This window comes from Azolla caroliniana, unplaced genomic scaffold (assembly GCF_043228905.1).
Source record: "Azolla caroliniana isolate FFs.n. ecotype wild unplaced genomic scaffold, voAzoCaro1.0.p SCAF_4, whole genome shotgun sequence".
NCBI classification, from domain to species: Eukaryota; Viridiplantae; Streptophyta; class Polypodiopsida; order Salviniales; family Salviniaceae; genus Azolla; species Azolla caroliniana.
In genome coordinates this window covers 23,384,002-23,403,892 of record NW_028230439.1, presented here as the reverse complement: position 1 = coordinate 23,403,892, position 19,891 = coordinate 23,384,002, and the positions used below count along the sequence as shown (strand labels likewise).

The following is a 19,891-nucleotide window of genomic DNA, read 5'->3' as shown; positions in this document are numbered from 1 at the left end:
AGATACGTTTCTCTTTTCCCTTTAGAGGCCACCCAATCTGCAATGTAAAATAGAGATTTAGATTGAACATCTAATGCTATTTTCTTGATCTATACATGTGAATTGAATAGGTCAATGAAGGGGTTTGTCATCCTAATACCATTAAAAACTTCCAAGATTAAAGCACACAAAGAGCATGAGCTGGTTTGTATTGGTATTTATGACATGGATATGAAAAGATCTTAACCTGCTTAATAATCTTGATCAATTCGATTCCTAAGTAAACTCCACTTATTAGCGACTATGGTTCTAATTCTTACGATTGAGGCACGCCAATGTTCTAAATTAGGGCCATGATTAAACACGCTATGGATTGTCGCTATCTAATGAGAGTCATTGTAGTCCGAATTAACCTTTTTGAAATGTTGGTAAAGCGCACATGAACGTTTTGCTTCTGATATTTTGGATGATGTTTAAGTTTTTTCTATGTGTGTGTGTATGAGTTAGATAGAGATACATACGTATACAAACATGTATATATGAACCAATACATGCACATACATACATATGTATGTATGTATGTATGTATGTATGTATATATAAGTTAAAACATATGATATACTTCTCCTGGACTTAAAAGCTATGGAGGCTATGGCTCTGAGCACATGTACCTGCTCATGCACCATAGCTGATCCTCAACGCTCATCATGGGCTCTTTTCTCTCTTCCCGATACGAAGAAGACAACGAAGAAGAAGGGAAATGAGAGTTTCTGCTTCTCTGCTCTTAGTAGGAGGACCCATCTCTCTCAAACTCCCGCAGAAGCACAGAAAGATAGTCATCATGCAGGGCATTCCTCTGTTTCCAAGAGCATATACCCACGTGCCGTTGTTCGTGAGGCCCATCCTCAGACAATGGAGGAATCTGGCAGAGAATCTAGGCGAGAATCTATCGAAGGTTTGGTGCCTCCATTTCCTTCTCTTCTGTCCCCTAAGCGTGTTGTTCTAGTTCGGCATGGCCAGAGTACATGGAATGCTGAAGGGCGTATTCAAGGTAGCTCGGATTTCGCTATCCTGACCCCAAAAGGAGAAATTCAAGCTGAAACTTCTCGACAAATGCTCCTCTCTGATTCCTTTGATGTCTGCTTCCACAGGTTTTGTTTTTCCTTTTGATGATTATTCAATGAAAATTGTATTTTTAGATTGTGTTGTCTCTTTTTTGTGTGTAGAATTCTAGTAATTAAGCTAAATAGAAATTATCCGCAACAGTTACTCTTCATTATTTACTTATTGATCCATTTACTGTTGATTGGACACCCACACTACCTCCTGACCAGTCCTTTGGCACGAGCAAAGCACACTGCTGAAATTATTTGGGGATCTCGCACAGATGATATGATTTCAATTGACGATCTTCGAGAAATTGACCTTTATGGGTTCCAGGTATGATCACACACGTGACTGTTTACTATTGGGTTATTTTGAGGTCAGAGTATGCCGAGTAGCTATTGGACAGCCTTTGGCTAATCTCACCATGGACCCCTATGTGGTCTGATCTGAATACAGACCTAGGTTTCATGGGCCTGCTAGCCTTGGCCAGTGTTCTCTTGTACATTTGTTTAAGATATAGACCCCCTTCAATAAGGGACCGCTGATGTCCTTTGATCTTCCAACATCGACACAATGACCCCACATTAATAACTTCTTCGCCTTGATGAGTTTTACAATGCCAAATATTTAATTTAGTGTCTTAACTGTTGCAAGAGGGAAAAATGTTTTCATTTCCTATAATTGAGTTTTGTACTATGCTACACATGATTTGGAAAATAGGGTTTGTTGAAAAATGAAGGGAAAGCACGATATGGTGATGAATACAAGACATGGCAGAAAGACGCATCGAATTTTGTCATTGATGGTCACTACCCAGTACGGGAGCTCTGGGTACGAGCTCGGAAATGTTGGGAAGCGATTCTTCAGCATGAAGGACGGTCAATCCTTGTAGTGGCACACAATGCAGTGAACCAGGCCTTGGTTGCTACAGCAACAGGGCTAGGTCCAGAGTATTTCCGGAAGCTTCTCCAAAGCAATTGTGGTGTTAGTGTGCTGGATTTCATCCCAAGGAGTGGTGGTGATGGTTCTCCTTACGTTTGCCTTGATAGATTAAATCAGGTATTTTCACTCTAAAACACGTTAGAATTTAGCTTCATTTCTGACTTTCTAGATAAACCGTAAAGTAATCAAGTATATAATTTGATAGGCCTTTCATAAATTTCTTGAAACTTTTCTCTTTATTCTATTTCTTTTCATTTGCGTATCACTGTTATGTTTTGCTTTTTCCACTCATTTAGATATCTTGTTTGGGTTGCATATTGTTGCTTTTGATTTTAAACAACCAGATTTTAAATATTTGAACCCTTTTTTCCGCTTTGGTTGTTTTTTTATTTCGTTCAAGTGTCTAATTTCGTTTGTATTTTTTTTCATAATCAAGTTACACTGACTATTGTTCCTTTTAGCTTCATATAAATAAATTTTAAATATTTAGTTCATTTGTTAGCTTCATATAAATAACTTTTAAATATTTAGTTAGTTTGTTTTTATGTATTTTAGCATTGAATGAACTCTTCTTCCATTCTAATTTTTTGGGGGAGAGGGGGTTGGGATTGCCATTTGGGGCAAGTAGACATGGGTACAAGACTTGAGCTCTTGATCTGGCTAGCTTAACAGAGCAATGGCCAGAAGCACTAGGCCACATCTTGATTTCATCTTTCTTTTAATGTACAATGGATTATGACTGTGAAACGTATTAGCATGGCATGCACTAGCATGGATGAAGGTAATGTAGCAAATAATGATGCAGGCACGATGATTGGGTTTCAGACTCCGAGTCCACCAATAGCGAGTGATCAATCGGCAGGAAGGAAGGCTTCAACAAAGGTCATACTTGTGTGTCATGGAGCGACAGATAGTACCTTGGAGGTTTGTTTCCAATTATAGACCTTTTTTTTCCGTTTTTTGACCATATACATGTCTACTTACATGTACACGATGTCCCTTCTCTTCCAGTGTGCACATGTCCCCTGCATGGTGGCATGTATGTTCTTGTGACTTTGTTGGTCCTCCTTAGAGCATGCCCAATGTTCCTTCATGCATTGGTTCATTGTGTTGTAGCTTTGTTCTTTTATTGGCAATAAAAGGAACCTGACCAACATGTATAAAATGCCGAAAAATTTGATCTTCCAATGTTTTAAACCCATTTATTGGCATTAAAAAAATTCAATGAATATGTAAACCATTTAAACGTAGAAGTGGTTGTTTTTATTTACCTAATCAAACTAATGTGATGAGGCTTATCTGAACTCGAGAACTATCACTCAAAATCCTGGTGAAAGACAACTACAACTATAATGGTCCTAAAGTAGTGAAACTCCGTATTGGATAAGTTTCAAACTGCAAAAAAAACTTTGTCACGGAGAAAGACTTTGTCAAATAGACATATATATGGAGATGTGGACTATCCGTGCCAGAACAGAAAATTAAATTCCCTATTCTCTAGAAATATACATTATGCAAATAGGATGAACAATTCAGACCTTTACCTCATGCGATGGACAACCATATGAGGACACTCCAAGCTACATTTCCAGGTCACAAAAGTTGCAAGTTATTGGGTCACAATTGTTTTTATCTCATGTCACTGAAGTACCCAGAAATGCATGTTTGTCTCCCAATCATCCAATGACACTAGATGATTGAGAGAACTGTTCCTACAATAGTGAGGATATTATGGCAAGGTAGATCTTCGGGTGTTGTAAGTCTAGCTGACATAAAGACAACTCCTTGAAGGACAAGGTGCACATTTCGGACTACGTGCCTCTTGTGGTACTCCATTGAGACCATAAAAATGAACCCATTTCTCATACTCCAATCTGCACCATACATCCCAATAACCAAGGTATATAAAATACTACCTGACAAGATGGGAAGCCTCTGGTTCGCAGAGCCAAACTCCACTAACTGGATGACCAAAATAAATTCCAACTAATGTTTCCCAGAACTGCGACATAATAATATAAATGGCTTTAGCAATTGGGAATATAAGGAATTTGTGCTTGGTATAATCCTCAGTCATTGTACAGGAAACATACTGTCCAATTTGAAATGGGTTGGCAGTTTAAGTTGCCACTGAAGGTGCCCGTTATTGCGTGCTAGAGAAACAGTTTTGCATGGAACAGAAGATGAGATTAAGATTATTATCCTGCATCCAACCCTTGATGCCACCAACTTAATATCATGTCAGTGATATCTTGAATCAACTTATGATACGCATCATTGGTGTGCACAGCAAGTATGAATTATTTTTCCATCAAATATCCAATCTTCCCGTGGTTCATTGCTACCAATTATGAAACAGGGGCCATAACAGCAAGTAAGTAATGGTCATAAAAGTAAGATAATTGTTAAAACTACATGCCGATACAAACCAAAACCCTTGGAACTCTATTACAATACAATCGATGGATGTGCCTACCATGGCCTCAGTAATGAAACGATATTGTGTTTCAAACATAAGAAAGATGATGGCCCATCTGCAAATGTAGTTAATTTCATTTATGTTCTGAAAGCATGCAGGACTGCAAGGTCTCTTGAAACCAGACAATATATATATATATATATATATATATATATATATATATATATATATGCTGAGGTGAGGGATGTTAAGAGACAAGAATATCATTATTGACATGGCTATAGTGCCTATGTATGCTAAATGTGGGATTCTTAAGAAAGCACGTGAAGTATTCAACAAGGTCATGAAGCGGAACATTTTACCATAGAATTATTGATTCCTGGATGAAGATAGCCATGAAACACTAAACTACTTCAAATTTATGCAAGATTAAGGGTTCACCGCCAATGCCATAAGTTTTGTAGCATTTTGAAAGCTTGCTGAAGCATAGGGTCCATTACAGTGGGAGAGAAAGTGCAGAAAAAATCTAGCAAGCAAGGGCTATTAGAAAAAATGTGGTTCTCAATGACATGGCTTTGATTGACAAGTATGACAAATGCAGTCTGCTCATGAAAACACGAGAAACATTTGAAATGCTTCCCTGAAGGAATGTAATAATGTGGACTGCATATATTGCCATGTACATCCAACATGGTTTGGGTGATGGAGCTCTTAAGAAAATGCAAGATGAGGGTGTCCCACCCAGCAGGGTCTCGTTTATAAGCATTTTGATGGCTTGCAGCAGCATAGCATCTTTGAAGTTGGAGGAAGTGATCCACATGGCCGTGAAGAGGAAGGGCTTATTAGGAGATATGGTGCTTGCCACTGTGTTGGTGGTGGATATGTATGTGAAATATAGGGTTTGTGTTAAGATGGACTAAATATTTGATGAGTTTGTGGATCATGTATCGTGGAGTGCATTGGTGTCTGGTAACGTCCAACATGGTTTCAGTGAAAAAGCAATTAGATACTTTCGTAGAATGCAATCTGACAGTGTTTCACCTAGTGTAATCACCTTTGTTTCCACCTTGAAAGCTTGTGGAAACATATATAATATTGGAGGCGACATATATTGGGAAGATCCCAAACAAAGGTATCCAGAAGTTTATCTAATCCTTGGCATAACGTGGCCACTAGCTAGACATGTAATACCAAATGTGGCATGCTTTTAAAAGCTCAAGAAAATATGCAGTGCAACTTTTATCATAATTCATTATGTAAAGGTGATGATTACTGAGCTGAAAGAGAGGAAAACAATTTCTAGAGAAGAGAGCATCAAGATCCCAATCGCTCATACTAGATGAGTATTTGAAGTAGGTCTCTAGAGAAGATGACATCTACTTTTGTCCAAGTATGAGTAGTCTACATTCTTACATACATGTCTATTTCTCCAAGTCTTTTTTCTAAGGCTTCCCTGGGGTTCGAACCCTACCTGATAAGGTGTTATGCTAATTTAGTATCACTATAGTTATAATTATCACTCACTGGCCAACAGTATAATTTTTTAGTTTGGATCACACACATTCCCTTAGTGCTGTTTTAGACATGTTGAAATTTCTCCCTTTTTGGGTTACATAATCTTGGAATCCCTTTTGTTACCATTATTTGAGTCCAAAACTTTGGCAGGTTTTATTTTCAGCATTTAAACTGGTTACATGTTGATCAAGATCTTACTATAACACCATAAGCATATGATGAAGGAACATTGGATATGCTCGAGAAGAACCAACAAAACCTCAGGAATATACATGTTATAACTGTCGGAGTGCACATGATGCAATGGCAGATGTGCACATTTAGAGAGACAGGGCATGCACAAGTTGAATTCACATTTCAGCATTAATTCTTTCTCATTTTTTTGAAACAAAGAAGTTAATACATGGAAAGTTGTGTTTTTGCAGAAACAATGTGCAGTGTCAAAAGATGAGCCCTTAAACATGTTGGGTATCATTCAGGTTCGAAGAATTATGTCCCTCTTGGTATTTTGTGTAAAATACCTCAAGATGTATATATAACCTCATTTTAATGTTGGTATGCTGATATATATTGGACAGTCTCGCAAGACGGCAGAGCTTTTGCTGGATATGAGAGTTAACTTTGTATTGAGCAGCCCCCAGCCAAATGCAAGGAAGACAGCTGAGGCCATAGTGGAAGTATGTTAAGGAATTGGTGTAAAAAATTAGTCAATATGAATGAATTTTTGTTTTTTACCTTCAATTTTGACCCATGGTCATGCTTACGTCCTCGTTGACCGAGAAAATAATATATAGGTACAAGAAGCGGCAGATTGCTTAGGTGCAGATTGTGTCCCGCGCTATGTGGAGTTAAAACTTCTGCCTGAGTTGGGTGATTTAGATTGGGGACATTGGAGGGTGAGATTTTCCGAATTCTTAAATTATAAGAACTATAGGAATAAAAGATTTCGCATGCCAACATCTAAACAGGACATCTTCTCAAAGAGAATTGTTGTCCCACTACAATTTCAATAAGATGATAGAAACAAAAAATACTAAATGTTAAAGTTCTAGTTGCATATACTTCATAAGCTAGGATATAGAAAATCAAAGAATGCATTAAGAAAGAAAATTTTCCAGTTAATGCTCCTAAATCATGCTTAGTTTATAAAAGTTATGCATAATCTTGGCTGGGTAGACAGCATAAGAGCTTTCAAGTCTTTTGTTCGTCAATTTCTTTGAACACCCTAAAAAAAATTGTTAGCTTTAGAGAGAATAAACCCATCAAATCAATTCAAACATGAAAAACCAATGCGGGAGTTTGGTAGTAAAATTACAATTTTTAACACAATGCGGTAAGAATCTAGAAGGGAAACTAGCCCTAATTACCTTATTTATTCTTATGGCAGGGTAAAAACCCTGCACAAGTAGCATCAGTGGAGCGGTGGCAAGATGTTCTATGGAACGATGATATTGGTGGAGAAGAGAGTTTTAGGGAATTTTGGGAACGAGCAGGACGTGCTTGGCAGAGTGTATTAGAACATTTGAAAAACTTGGATGGAAGTTCAAGCCAACAATCGAGTGTAGTCATCGTCACACATGAGTTAACACAATGTGCAATGATCAGCCATTGTCTAGGCCTTTCAGCGTCATCGATTGCGTCTTTTCGGCTCGACTCCGGCAGTGTGAGCGTGATTGACTTGCCAGATGGTCCAGAGGGAGAGGGTGTAGTGCGATGTGTTAACTACACTGCACACTTGGGACGATGGGCCGTGCCCATCACTAAACCTGCCCTAGCCGATGAAGATTTCTGACACATTTGTAGATATTTTGGTTCAAGATTGTTAATTTTGGAGCTCATGGGCCAGAAATTTCAATGAACTTCTATTTGTAATGTTAATTTAATGAAGACTATTTTACATCTCCCCAAGAGTGTGAGCTTCGATGAATTCATCAACATTTAGGCTTTGAAATATATCATTGTCTCGATATAAAATAATTTTCACGCCATGATTGGCTTGGTTGCATGCATGATACAGTTCTTAATCCGATTACCTTAGGGACTAGCTCCTATGCTTATCTAATGGTATGCATCTAGGTTCAAATCTCACCACGAGCGGTACTTCACTAGATGCCACCTTTAAATGTATGACCTAATCTTCTTTGGACAACCTTACCAGCTGAATTATATGAATACTCGTAGTTTGGCTTGCTTTATACTTATAATCTAATTGTCCCTAATTTCGAAAAGGATCCCACATGCTAGAAAATATATGAAATACACAGATTTTTTTCCCTTACTGAAAGATAGGAAAGTATATTATGAAATACACATTGTTGGCTGCTGTAAGGAATCACATGCTTCACTTTTATATCTCCAACTCATTGTCTTATTTGGTCGCGTAAGTATTGCAAAACACAATTTATGAGTTTGATTTTTGAATTTTAGAGTTTCAATCTATTATGTTTGTAAAGACAATGCTTCCAACTTTTCTTATTGGCTCATGCATATAGTCAAGGGAAACTCATATCAAGTTTATTAATAATTGTTTTATGGGTCTATGGAAGTTAGGGTGAACAATATACAAAGCTAAGTCAATCACAAGTGGCATGTGGACCTGCCTCTCTTTAGTACAATACTTATCATTTATTGCAACATTCCTACTCAAACTGCAATGATATTTTCTTTTGAAGGTGATTGCAACTTCCACAGCTTTACGAAGTCCTAAAGCTTTCACTTAGAAGATTGGAATAATGTTTGAGCTAGGCTTTTAATACATAAGAGTGTAATCTAAGATGTTGAAAACATATGGATTGACACACAAGAGTGAGTTTTTTCAAATGTAAACGTATATAAGATGTTTATCATATTTTAAATTGTCAAAATGATGTAAAAGTAGTTGTTCATATGGTCATAACATGCATTATCATCCAAAGAACAAGAATTTGGCATTCATATTTTACTCACAATTGGAAGACAAATTTGTGTAATGATGGTAGATATCTCAAATAACATTTCATTGACTTCTAAGTTTATCATTAACTAGATCATTAATATCTAGAAGAAATTTGATTAATATAATTTTGAGTTTAAACCAAATTTAATTTTAGGAGTGATTTTAGAATTTTTTGTTTCTAGGAGAATTGGTTTAGCCTTTTAAGAGATAGTGTGAGAGTATGGTGTAAGGAAATGAGAGGTACATGAACAGAAATGAGGAGAATTGAAACTGCTATGTAATAGATAATAAGGTGGGATAACAAGCTGGAATACAACTACAAGAGTTAATTGCTACAGCAGCTAGAGCATAAAAATACCACACTCTAACATTCCTGGTTTCCTCTTTATATAATAGAGAAAGTGGAGGGAACGTTGGATGTGTTTAAAAATACAGTTACTAATAAAAGGAAAACAATAATAGTTAATAATAGTAACTAATCTAGATGTGGTGTAGAGTTAATGTGACAACTAAAAGTAGTTGCTCTGAAACTGTTTTGTTGTTTCTAACACCCTCCCGTGACTCTAGCTCCGCATTTGAGGCCAACATGTTGGCAACAAGACCAATGTTTGACAGCAGGCATTGGTTTGGTCAAGAAATCCGCCCACATGTGGAGGGTAGGAGTATAGTCAAGGCGAATGGTACCATCCTCAAATAATTCACACAAAAAATGATAGCAGGCCCGAATGTGCTTGTTCTGTTCAGTGATCTTTGGATTCCGTGCTATCGTAATACATGACTTATTATCACACCAAAGCTGTAACTCAATAATGTGGATAATGTTGAGTTCATCAAAAATGGATTTTAGCCAAAGCCCCTCTTTAGCGACCAAGGTGGCAGCAATATACTCAGCCTCTGTGGAGGACAATGCCACCGTAGATTGTTTCTTTGTCTTCCAAGTGATGGCACCACCATTGAATGTGAAAAGATATCCGGTTGTAGATTGTGAGGTATCTTTGTCACCACCCCAGTCTGCATTTGTCCAGCCATGTAGTGGAGCCACCAATCCACCTTTAGAGAATGCGGGCAAGGCTTTGTAAGAGAGGGTCATATCACGTGTGTATTTTAAGTATAAGAGGACACGTTTCAAGGCTTCCCAATGACGGGGGTCTGGATGCTCCATAAAACGTGATAGAAAACCCGTGGAGAATGATAGATCAAGGCGGGTGCAACTCACTAAGTACCGCAAACTACCGAGAATTTGGCGATATGGTATATTTTTCATAAAAGCAACTTCTTCAGGAGTAGAGGGGGAGTCAGAGCTAGATAGATGGCAAGGAATAGTGAGTGGAGTAGCAACGGAGGAGCAATCCATCATATCAAACTTTTGAAGAATACCATCAACTAATTTATTTTGGGAGATGGAGAGGATTCACGTACTGCGATTGTGGTTGACTTCTAGACCAAGAAAGTATTCAAGTTCTCCAAGGTGCTTGGTGGGAAAGGAAGTTTGTAACTCCTTGACAAATTGAAGAATGTCATGTCGGGAGGTACCAACAATTGGTAAGTCATCCACATAAACTCCTTGTTGAGAATCAAGCTCAACTTGGTCTAGTGTGTGAACTCACCTTGAGAGTGAATAGACACTCCAACAGTCAAGAGTCACCATTATGTCACCTCTTTGTATTCTAGCATTTAGTATGAGTCATAGAATCATATTCTATGACACATAACTTATGAGCTTCCACATTCCCCATGCTCCATGAGCCTTGTAGTTAATGAAGAGAGAGGGTGACTACAAGTGACGTGGTATGCTTGAATAAGGTTTCCTTCTTCTGGCATGTTATCGTAATCACCTCTTGATTCTAAATAGCATTCTGATTTATCATCAGATTTATCCTCTGAAATGTCATTGTTGGCTTGTGGTTGTTTCTTATTTTCCGCAAATTGCTTGAATCGACATACCCTCTCAATGTGCCTTTCTCTTTTGCAATATTTGCAGACTAGTTTGAAGCCTCCACCAAGCTGTTTTGATGAAGTTCTTTGTGATTCATTTCCCTTTCTCGAATTAGAGACTTCATTGTATTTGTAATTGTCAAATCTAGACTTGTAGCGATTGTTATATGACAATTTTTGTGGTTTGTTGATTGCAACAGTCATTGCCATTGATGGAGTAGAATTTTTAAGTTGTCGTCGTAGATTTTCATGACAAACTTTTGTAATCAGATCAGATAAGGAGTTACCCTGGCTATTCATAGTGATAAAAGTATTCCAAGATTCTAGAAGTTTACTCAATAAGAGCCCAATCTTCATTTCTTCTGAGATTTCATTTCCGGCAATGGTGGCTTCTTCGAGATATGTCTCTCAAGTATCCAAGAAGGTAAGAACATCTTCTTCTTCCTGCAAAACACACATGTGAAACAAGGTAGCAAGACTATGGATTCTAGTTGTACCATCTTGTGGTTCAAACATATGTTTTAGTTTGGACCACATTTCTGCCGCAGTTGTGAGTTTTCGAATGGCATCAACCTGCCTATCTTCTACATGTAGCAGTATTTCAAGTTTTGCCCGTTTATATTTGTTTTTCCATTCTTTCCATGCTTCTGATTGTGTGCCTTTTGGTGCTTGACAGGTTCCTGTGGTGACTTCAAGTAGCTCCTCCAAGTCAAGTAGTAGCTCCATCCTTGGTTTCCAAATTCTATAGTTCTTTGCGTTAAGTTTATCTACCAAGTATTTTCTTGCTTGAGTGGAGCTTGCCATAATGGTAAGGTTGTTGTCTCGTTTTCTCTTTCTTTCTGTTTTCTTTTTTTTTAAGAAGTAGAGTATGGAGCGGGAGGTATATTTTCAAGCTTCGTACTACTCACGCTCTGATACCATGTAAGGAAATGAGAGATACATGAACAGAAATGAGGAGAATTGAAACTGCTATGTAATAGATAATAAGGTGGGATAACAAGCTGGAATACAACTACAAGAGTTAATTGCTACAGCAGCTAGAGCATAAAAATACCACACTCTAACATTCCTGGTTTCCTCTTTATATAATAGAGAAAGTGGAGGGAACGTTGGGTGTGTTTAAAAATACAGTTACTAATAAAAGGAAAACAATAATAGTTAATAATAGTAACTAATCTAGATGTGGTGTAGAGTTAATGTGACAACTAAAAGTAGTTGCTTGAAACTGTTTTGTTGTTTTTAACATATGGCAATTAAAATATTTTTTCCCAAAAAGCATATTGGCTTAACACTTACGTGGGCCGTCTCCTATCAAAGTTTAAGATTTGAAGTGCTAATACAATAATAATCCAAAGAGTCTATCATATGACGTGACTGAAAGCAATCGAGTGTTTGTATCACAAAAAAAATTCTACCATTTTGTTGGTTACATTACATTAGATTACATGGTCAAGTGAGTGTACACAATTGAAATTTCATTTAAAAACATCGACAGTGCACCTACAACTACCTTAGCTCCATAGCATGGATAATGTTCTCTTATTAGAGACTAGATCAAAAGATGTAAATTGAAAGTATCTACTTCTCCTTATACTTTGGCTTGTAGAGATGCACACCTTCCCAAGTTTGTTTAGACTTCGTTTTCAATGACATTTATTTGAATAAGACCATAACATTACATGAAACAAACCCAATTTGCTTTCAATTGGGACACTAGTTGCACCATATCATTATTAGAGGTTGAAAAATACAGAACTCCAATCCATTTGCATACATAGAAGTGACATCTACAGACTTCATTCATTTCAACCCAACTACAATTTTATGCAGAATTCCAATTGTTTGATCTAAAAAAACATCAAGTGGCATTACTTTTTTTTATGGACGCTAGTTTATATCTAACAAGTGGGGGATGAGAGTTTTTAATGCGCACTACCCCATGATTCTTTAGGTCAAGATCTTTTCATTTTTCCATGTTTTCTTGTCTTTTTTTATTCCACTTCTGTTTTTACTTTTACTATTTCTTCATTGAGTATTTTTTAGGGCCATGTGGTCACAACAATTGCTTGGATACTTTCAAAATGAGGTTGCAATGCACGGCAAAATCAATTTTTGAATAAAATTTAGATCGCGCATTGATTTTGCTTGAGCGACTGTATATCATCATTATCACGACCATGACTTGAATCACTGCCTTCTGTTTCGAATGGCAAGATGAGGTTGAGAAGAAATGCAATAAAGCCTCCCAGCGAGAAACCATTGGATATGAACAAGACAACTGCATCTCTAAATCCTGCACAAGAAATGAGGGCCTAGTTAGAGCCATGCCCATCATTTTTCTATGCAAGAAAACAGAAGTAAATGACATCATTTAGGCACATAATCATCAAGGGATTGTTAACAAAATCACATGACGATTAGCGGTTTTCATTTTTTGTTTGGTCAGGATCAATGTGGTTTGGTTGTTTTGCACCTAGAAAATAATTCTGTTCATATATAATATAATACAGCTTTGTACAATAACAAATAGAAAACGAAAGATAGGGGGGAAAGAGAACCTCGGTATCCCGGACTCCAATCAGGATTCACTGGCCAAAAATTCCCTTCATTTGGGTAGCTTTGTTGCCCTACAATATTCACCCAAGTCGGGACAAGGTTAACACCAAGCCCCATCCCAAGAGCTAGAGTCGCAATGAAACGATTCCGCCGCGTCAAACCTTCTCTTGAATTCAACACGTGGATGCCAGATACCACGACACTGGCAACAAGGCAAGCTGTCAGAGCCCCAAGAACACAGTTGGGGATAGAAATAAAAATAGCCGCAAATTTTGCGAAGACGCCCAAAAGAAAGAGCCAAAGGCAACATGCATATCCTGCCCGACGTGATGCACATCGTGATAACAAGATCACCCCATTGTTTTGAGAATATGTTGTCAAAGGGATGCATGTTCCAAGGGCAGCCCAAAATGTGTTGACCCCATCTGCTAACAAAGCTCCCTGTATCGATCTCTCATAGTCAGGTCCTGCCATAAACAACCCATGCTTTAGGTTCCTTCATCTCTGAATAAATAGCCAAGCTCAAAATTGATATTGTACAAGCACATAAAGAGATAGCATATCTAAAAGTTTTTGTTAACCATAATCCCCTAGACTAAAACCATGCAACACATCCAATGATAACCTTCTACCCTATAGAAGTTTAAACCATGAAAGCATAAAATAACCCATCAAAAAGTGTGTGATAACCCTAGACCTAAAGAATAACACGATAGTGGATACATTCCCAATTTGTTGTAAACACAAGAACAAAACAATTACATGGCAGATCAACAAGTGCATGATTTATAAAATCTAGAACAAAATAATAACATAAAAATATCCACAAAGAGTATGAACTATAAACCCTAAGCCCTAAATTCATATACCATAAGGAGGAAGTCCGCTGGCTTCTGTTGTCGCTGTCACATCCCCAATGCACTCTGTAGCAGCTACAATGGAAGCAACAAGCAATGGCAACACAGCCGGCGCATAGAATGTTAGAGGAAACCTATGAGTCCAGATGAAAGTCACCCAGTCTGCTGAAGCAATTTGGTCCCCTGTTATATAACTGCGAATTCAGAAAACATCACCGCCTTCAATGTGTGAGCATCCGGTTGCTATAGCATATCTAAATATTAAAATCACACCTATAGCATAAATGTTAGAGAGATCTGTTTTATTGGTTCTCTCTCTCTCTCTCTGTACACATATATATTGTAATATGTATAACCTCATAGGAAAATCATCGTTTACCGCAGTGATTTGCATGAGCACACTGCTGGAGCACATGTTGGCGGAGCACAAACTGTGCTGTTCGGGTATTGAGATAATGGAGTACCACTTATTTGATTCAATGAGCTGTTGTAATACACACCCTGCAAAATACATTTTTTTGCATTTAGAAGACTTTATATCAGCAGCTCTCATTAGAATGTGTATTACAACAGCTGTATGTGTATGTGTATGAAGAATACAGCTCTCATTAGAATGCATTACCAAAGGGAGAACATCATAGCAAACTGGTGCATTACACACTGGTTCCGCACAATTCTGGTTGCAATCAGTAACGTGTGTGATTGCCACAACAATCATAGAGATCAGCAAGGCAACGATAACCTGTCACCAATCACAGGAGACATAACAGAACCTTAACTTTATGCCTGATTGATTCCCAATTAACATTGGGATGAGTAACGACTTTTTCTTTTCCATTTTTTACCTGGGCATTCTTAATGAACGGTGATCCAAAGAGCTCAATCACTATGAATGACACAAAGACTACAAGTCCTAGCCCCAAATAATTCGGATGTCCAAATGGTAGCACCACTGTCCCATTTCCAGAGCAAGGTACTTTTGTAGTTAACACCTGCACACATAAATATACAAAATTTTATTTACATCTATCTCTCTACAATGCTTTTCACCTTCAATCACATTCAAATTTTCTTTCCTCACATTTTCAATCCTGACCTATCCTGTATACACATTTCTATCAGTCACAATGTGCAATCTCAAATTGCAACAATCACTTACCAACTCCACATGTGCTACATGAAAAAATGGTTCATTTAAGTCCCATAGTTCATATCTGACCTCTACAAACAATGAAATCCACCTATCTTTGTCAATACACATTCTTAAGGAGAAAATCTTACTTGGCTTGCGCAATATTGTCCTCCACCCCAAAGCTCAAATCCCGTAGCCACTAAAGATACTCCGACCAGAATCAAGCAAGTTCCTGTCACAACTGGTGGGAAAATTCGACGTAGGACCTTTGGGGAAGCGAATGAAAGCGCTGTTTGAAACCAGCATACCACAAGTATCTAACACATCATTCACATTGAACTTGTTTTAGTACATGGGTATATATGGTATTTATCTATGTAAAGTGCAATGCCGAATATGTATATTTACTCACGGTTCCAAGTATAGCACCATATGCCTCTTCACCCGTATAACATTGTCCTTCAAGGGGTTGAGTGCATTGCTTACAGGATCCATTTACTTGACAAGAGGTACCTCCACATGAGCAAGTCTGTAAGCTTGTAAGCACATGCTGCGCTGTGAATTTTTCAATAAACAAATTGCCCAATTTTGAGTGAAGTGTTATGCTATGGAATCTATGTTGCATTTGAGCAAAAAATCTGAATCATTCGTAAAGAAATTTTACCAACAGGTATGTATGCAAATGAGATGCCCATCACAGATAAAAGTCCTGAACCTGCAAAAGTGGAAAGAACCTTGTTACATTGGGAAATTTGGTTTGCTGTAGTATATGAGATTCAGTAATAGACCACCACCTCACTCACCTATAACATAATTAGTGAAAGGTATTTTGATTTGATACACTTGAATGAAAGATGCAATCGAGGTCACGATCAATGCAGCTGATACCAAATCTGTAAAGAAAACCCATCAAGTGATCTTCTAAAAAAATATGAAGTGGATGAATTGGCCATGAAAATAAATTTATTTGAAAGAAGTTTTAGACATATTCCTATGTTTCCATATTGTCAAGTTCAAGATTATGTGCTTCTCTATATGTCATATGAAGTGTTATATTTGACAGCTCAGAACAGTAATTCAAATGTCAATTAAGTGATAATGATGTCCTACTTGAGATGTGTGTGTGTGTGTAGAGAGAGAGAGAGAGAGAGAGAACAAGTTTTACGATGTCCTACTTAAATAGGACATTATCGTGTATAGCAACAGATTTCTGGGTATATACATATTATCTCTAAATTAGAAAATCAGAACTCGTGGGGTGTGTTGGGTATCATCTTCGGCCACACTTACAAGCAACTGTCTCTTGACTGGAGAAGTTTGCTGAGCCAGAAATGATAATAGGGGCAGTGATGATACCACCAACCTACAGAAATGTACAAATCCAAATCAAAAAAATCGAAACAAGGATAAAGAAAAGCTTATTCTTGTAAAAATGGAGATCGATTGAGTTAATATAGATAAATAAAAATGAAATCTGCATATCCTCACCATTGCAAGGCAATGTTGGAGACCCATGACAAGAGCCAAGAAGAGGGGAATTTCCTCATCTTTGGAATAGAAAGGGGTTGGTTTGGTGTATTTCTGGAAAGGAGAGCGAGGCAAGCACAGGAAGCCCCAATCATAGTCCCCAACGACCTTGGAAAACAAAGAATTCTTGGTATTGGGGCTGTATAGAGAGGGATCGGCACCTTCTTCATTATGATTATGTCCATTACCAGTAGCAAACGCAGCATTATGAAGATGAAAGGCTTCTGGAACATTGCCAGTACTCATCCTGAAGAAAAGCCGAATATAGGAAAAGGGGATTGGGAGTGAAGAGAAACAAAAAGGATCAAAATAGAGCTTTTTGTAAAAGCAGGGATGCTTCTTCTACATCTACTACTCCTTCTTCTCTGTTTTGAGAGTGAGTTTGTTTGTTTTTTGTCTCTGGCCTTGTATTTTAAATGGGCTGCCCCCCTCCCAAACAAACACACCATTTTATATATATAATCTGTCTGCAGGTTCCTCCAAATTCTAACTTCTCTCTCTCTCTCTCTCTCTCTCTGCCCTGTTCTGCTTTCTCTCCTCTACTCTGTTTCCATTCAAGAAAAAAGAAGAAGAAAAAAATTCTACCTTTTGAATTTGTCAAAACCTACCCCCAATTTTGCAAGCCTTATTTTCAAAATTCAAGACCAAAATGTGTTCCCAATTTTGATAGAGGTCACATGGAGGCCACAGTGAAATAATAGAAGGCCTAGCTACCGGCTAGATAGGTGATTTGTCTCCGTGATTTGGTCGGAGACAGGGCACGCACCTGACAAGGCCCCCCAACTACCATTCCGCATGTCCACTGGTCATCTTCCAAAGAACAGAGAGAGACATTGTGCGACTTTCTCTGGACCTCATGTTCCTAACCAACAACTGATGATGACGATGGTATTGCTGGTATCGATAGTCAAGGGGGCCCAACACGATCCATGGGACACCCATCAATCATTACAAAGCACTCTCCCCGCTCACGTATAAGCTCAAATGGGACATTATTTGCTACTAATATTGTTGCCAGTTCGTCATTGTTTTGTTATTCACATTTCGGTCCTACATGACAAAAGAGCATACATGAAGTCGATGATGACACTTTTGTGTCCCTGTTTGGCGTTCTCTAACCCTTAGTCACTAGTAACTACCTTGTCAAGGACTTTACAAAGATCATGCTTGGAGTCCTCCCATTTGAGGAAGTGTCATATATTCCTCTATTTATTTTATTTTGCAGCACATAGGTCACGTATACTCTAATTATTCTCCACTTCATCACAATGGTTTCTAATGCGGCAAACTAAACCAATTACGGTTGCTCTCATTACGATGGCTACCCCCATGACTTTGGTGTTACACACATTCAATGCAACATCACTATGCTCATATAAATTATGTACCTAATCTGAAGAAATTTGCAACCTCAAGTTAGAATATGTCAAACTACTTTATCATCTACATAAAAATATCTAAAGCAATCTTGTCAAGTGTCCAATGGCTAGTTTTCTCTTGCATTCTCTCGAGGCTTCTTGGATGCATTCTTTTAGTTAGTATAACTAGACTATGGGTAGTTCCATAGAAAATATACAAAACAATACATCATTTTTTGTTACGCCAACTCTCCTCCAATACAATCTATAGATGAATGAGATTACCAATGCCATACTAGATCCCACCATAACTATGTGATTGTCAATGATTTGAATTGTATTGCCTTATGTTGTGTAGTGTCTTTGTGCAATTATCTTGCAAAATTCATGAAAACTTCGCAAGCTATTGTTTTATTTAGTAATGCATGTATTCGTTATTGACCAGTAGACAAGACTTCCATTATAGTGTATATTAGCATAGGTGAAGTTTATCTAGAACATTCACCATTTCCAAGTTTTTTCACATCTTTTGGTATAACCAACCAATACTCAAAAGCCTTTAACATTTTGGGAAACATGTGCCACAATTTCAACCTAGGAGAAACGTATGTTTACTTTCATCTATTGTTCCTTCTTGGCTCTCCAAACCATGCTCACTTTGGATGTTGAGTAAAAACAATAGATAGACATATAGATTTACAAATGACCTACGAGAGCAAACTAAAACATTTTCATTAACCACTCTTGATGGAGTCAAGAATTTTAGTAAATGAATTTTGCAATTAAGAGTGTGCATTGCAACTAACAAAGAAATGTGTGTAGGAATATGTTTGGACCGACAATTAGAGAGGTGGATTGTTGTAGTATAGTCTGATATTGATCCTCACAAACTTGTTCGGGGGCAAAATAGGCACATTTAGCAAGTGTCATTGATAATATCCTAACACCTAGACTCACATCAAAATGACTATGAGTTAAACCTAAGCAAAATTATCTATCGGTAAGTATGGTTTGCTTGTTGGGATAAGAGGATAGTTTTATAGTTTAGTGAAGCATCTTTCACAAAGTTATGATACGTTAGCAATGCAAAAAATCCTCTACATTCACTAAGGATTTGATTTAGGCATCATGAAGCAAATATAATGTGTCCCATCTTCCAAACCATTTCTTCATATCATGCTCCTTCTAGGACTTGAATCTTTTCCTTGTTGTTTCCGATTTTGACATTAATCATTTCTTACTTCGAACCGATGAATTGAACACTTGCTCCATGTATTATTGGAGGGAACCTTTAGCCCAATGTAATTGAAACTTTTATTATTTCAATTAGCTCATCATTATACAAAATGCATGGTTTACACTTATTTGAGTTGTCACAAGTATAACTTTTGTTTTAAGCTATTGCTAGTCTTATGTTAGAATTGAAAACCAGCCACAACCAGTTTATTGTATGTATATTCGGGGTGCAAAGATCAAGTAAGATAGTGCACAAACAGAAAGACAAACATAAAACAGAAGTACAAAAACACAAGATATTTAACGTGGAAAACCTAAATGGGAAAAACCAAGTGGAGTCCACAAACTCCAAACCAAATCACTATAAAGGGAGGAGTATGACAAGAGGATTCA

General features: G+C 37.5%; 2 protein-coding genes across 2 annotated transcripts; one reads left to right on the top strand and one right to left on the bottom strand.

Moving 5' to 3' along the window:
- Positions 1-595: 595 nt before the first annotated feature.
- LOC147865494 (putative 2-carboxy-D-arabinitol-1-phosphatase) lies at positions 596-7,865 on the top strand. The gene is made up of 8 exons (XM_087318320.1): positions 596-1,130; positions 1,314-1,419; positions 1,807-2,145; positions 2,854-2,952; positions 6,388-6,441; positions 6,541-6,639; positions 6,757-6,858; positions 7,350-7,865. Exons 1-8 carry the CDS (start codon positions 622-624, stop codon positions 7,752-7,754), a joined length of 1,713 nt encoding a protein of 570 aa, XP_087174446.1. The 5' UTR covers positions 596-621; the 3' UTR covers positions 7,755-7,865.
- Positions 7,866-12,530: 4,665 nt separating this feature from the next.
- Positions 12,531-17,182, bottom strand: LOC147865493 (uric acid-xanthine permease-like). The gene is made up of 12 exons (XM_087318319.1): positions 16,866-17,182; positions 16,668-16,740; positions 16,181-16,270; positions 16,042-16,092; positions 15,790-15,932; positions 15,527-15,694; positions 15,091-15,237; positions 14,868-14,987; positions 14,625-14,746; positions 14,258-14,439; positions 13,391-13,855; positions 12,531-13,125 (listed from the first exon to the last, which is right to left on the bottom strand). Exons 1-12 carry the CDS (start codon positions 17,148-17,150, stop codon positions 12,956-12,958), a joined length of 2,016 nt encoding a protein of 671 aa, XP_087174445.1. The 5' UTR covers positions 17,151-17,182; the 3' UTR covers positions 12,531-12,955.
- Positions 17,183-19,891: the final 2,709 nt, after the last annotated feature.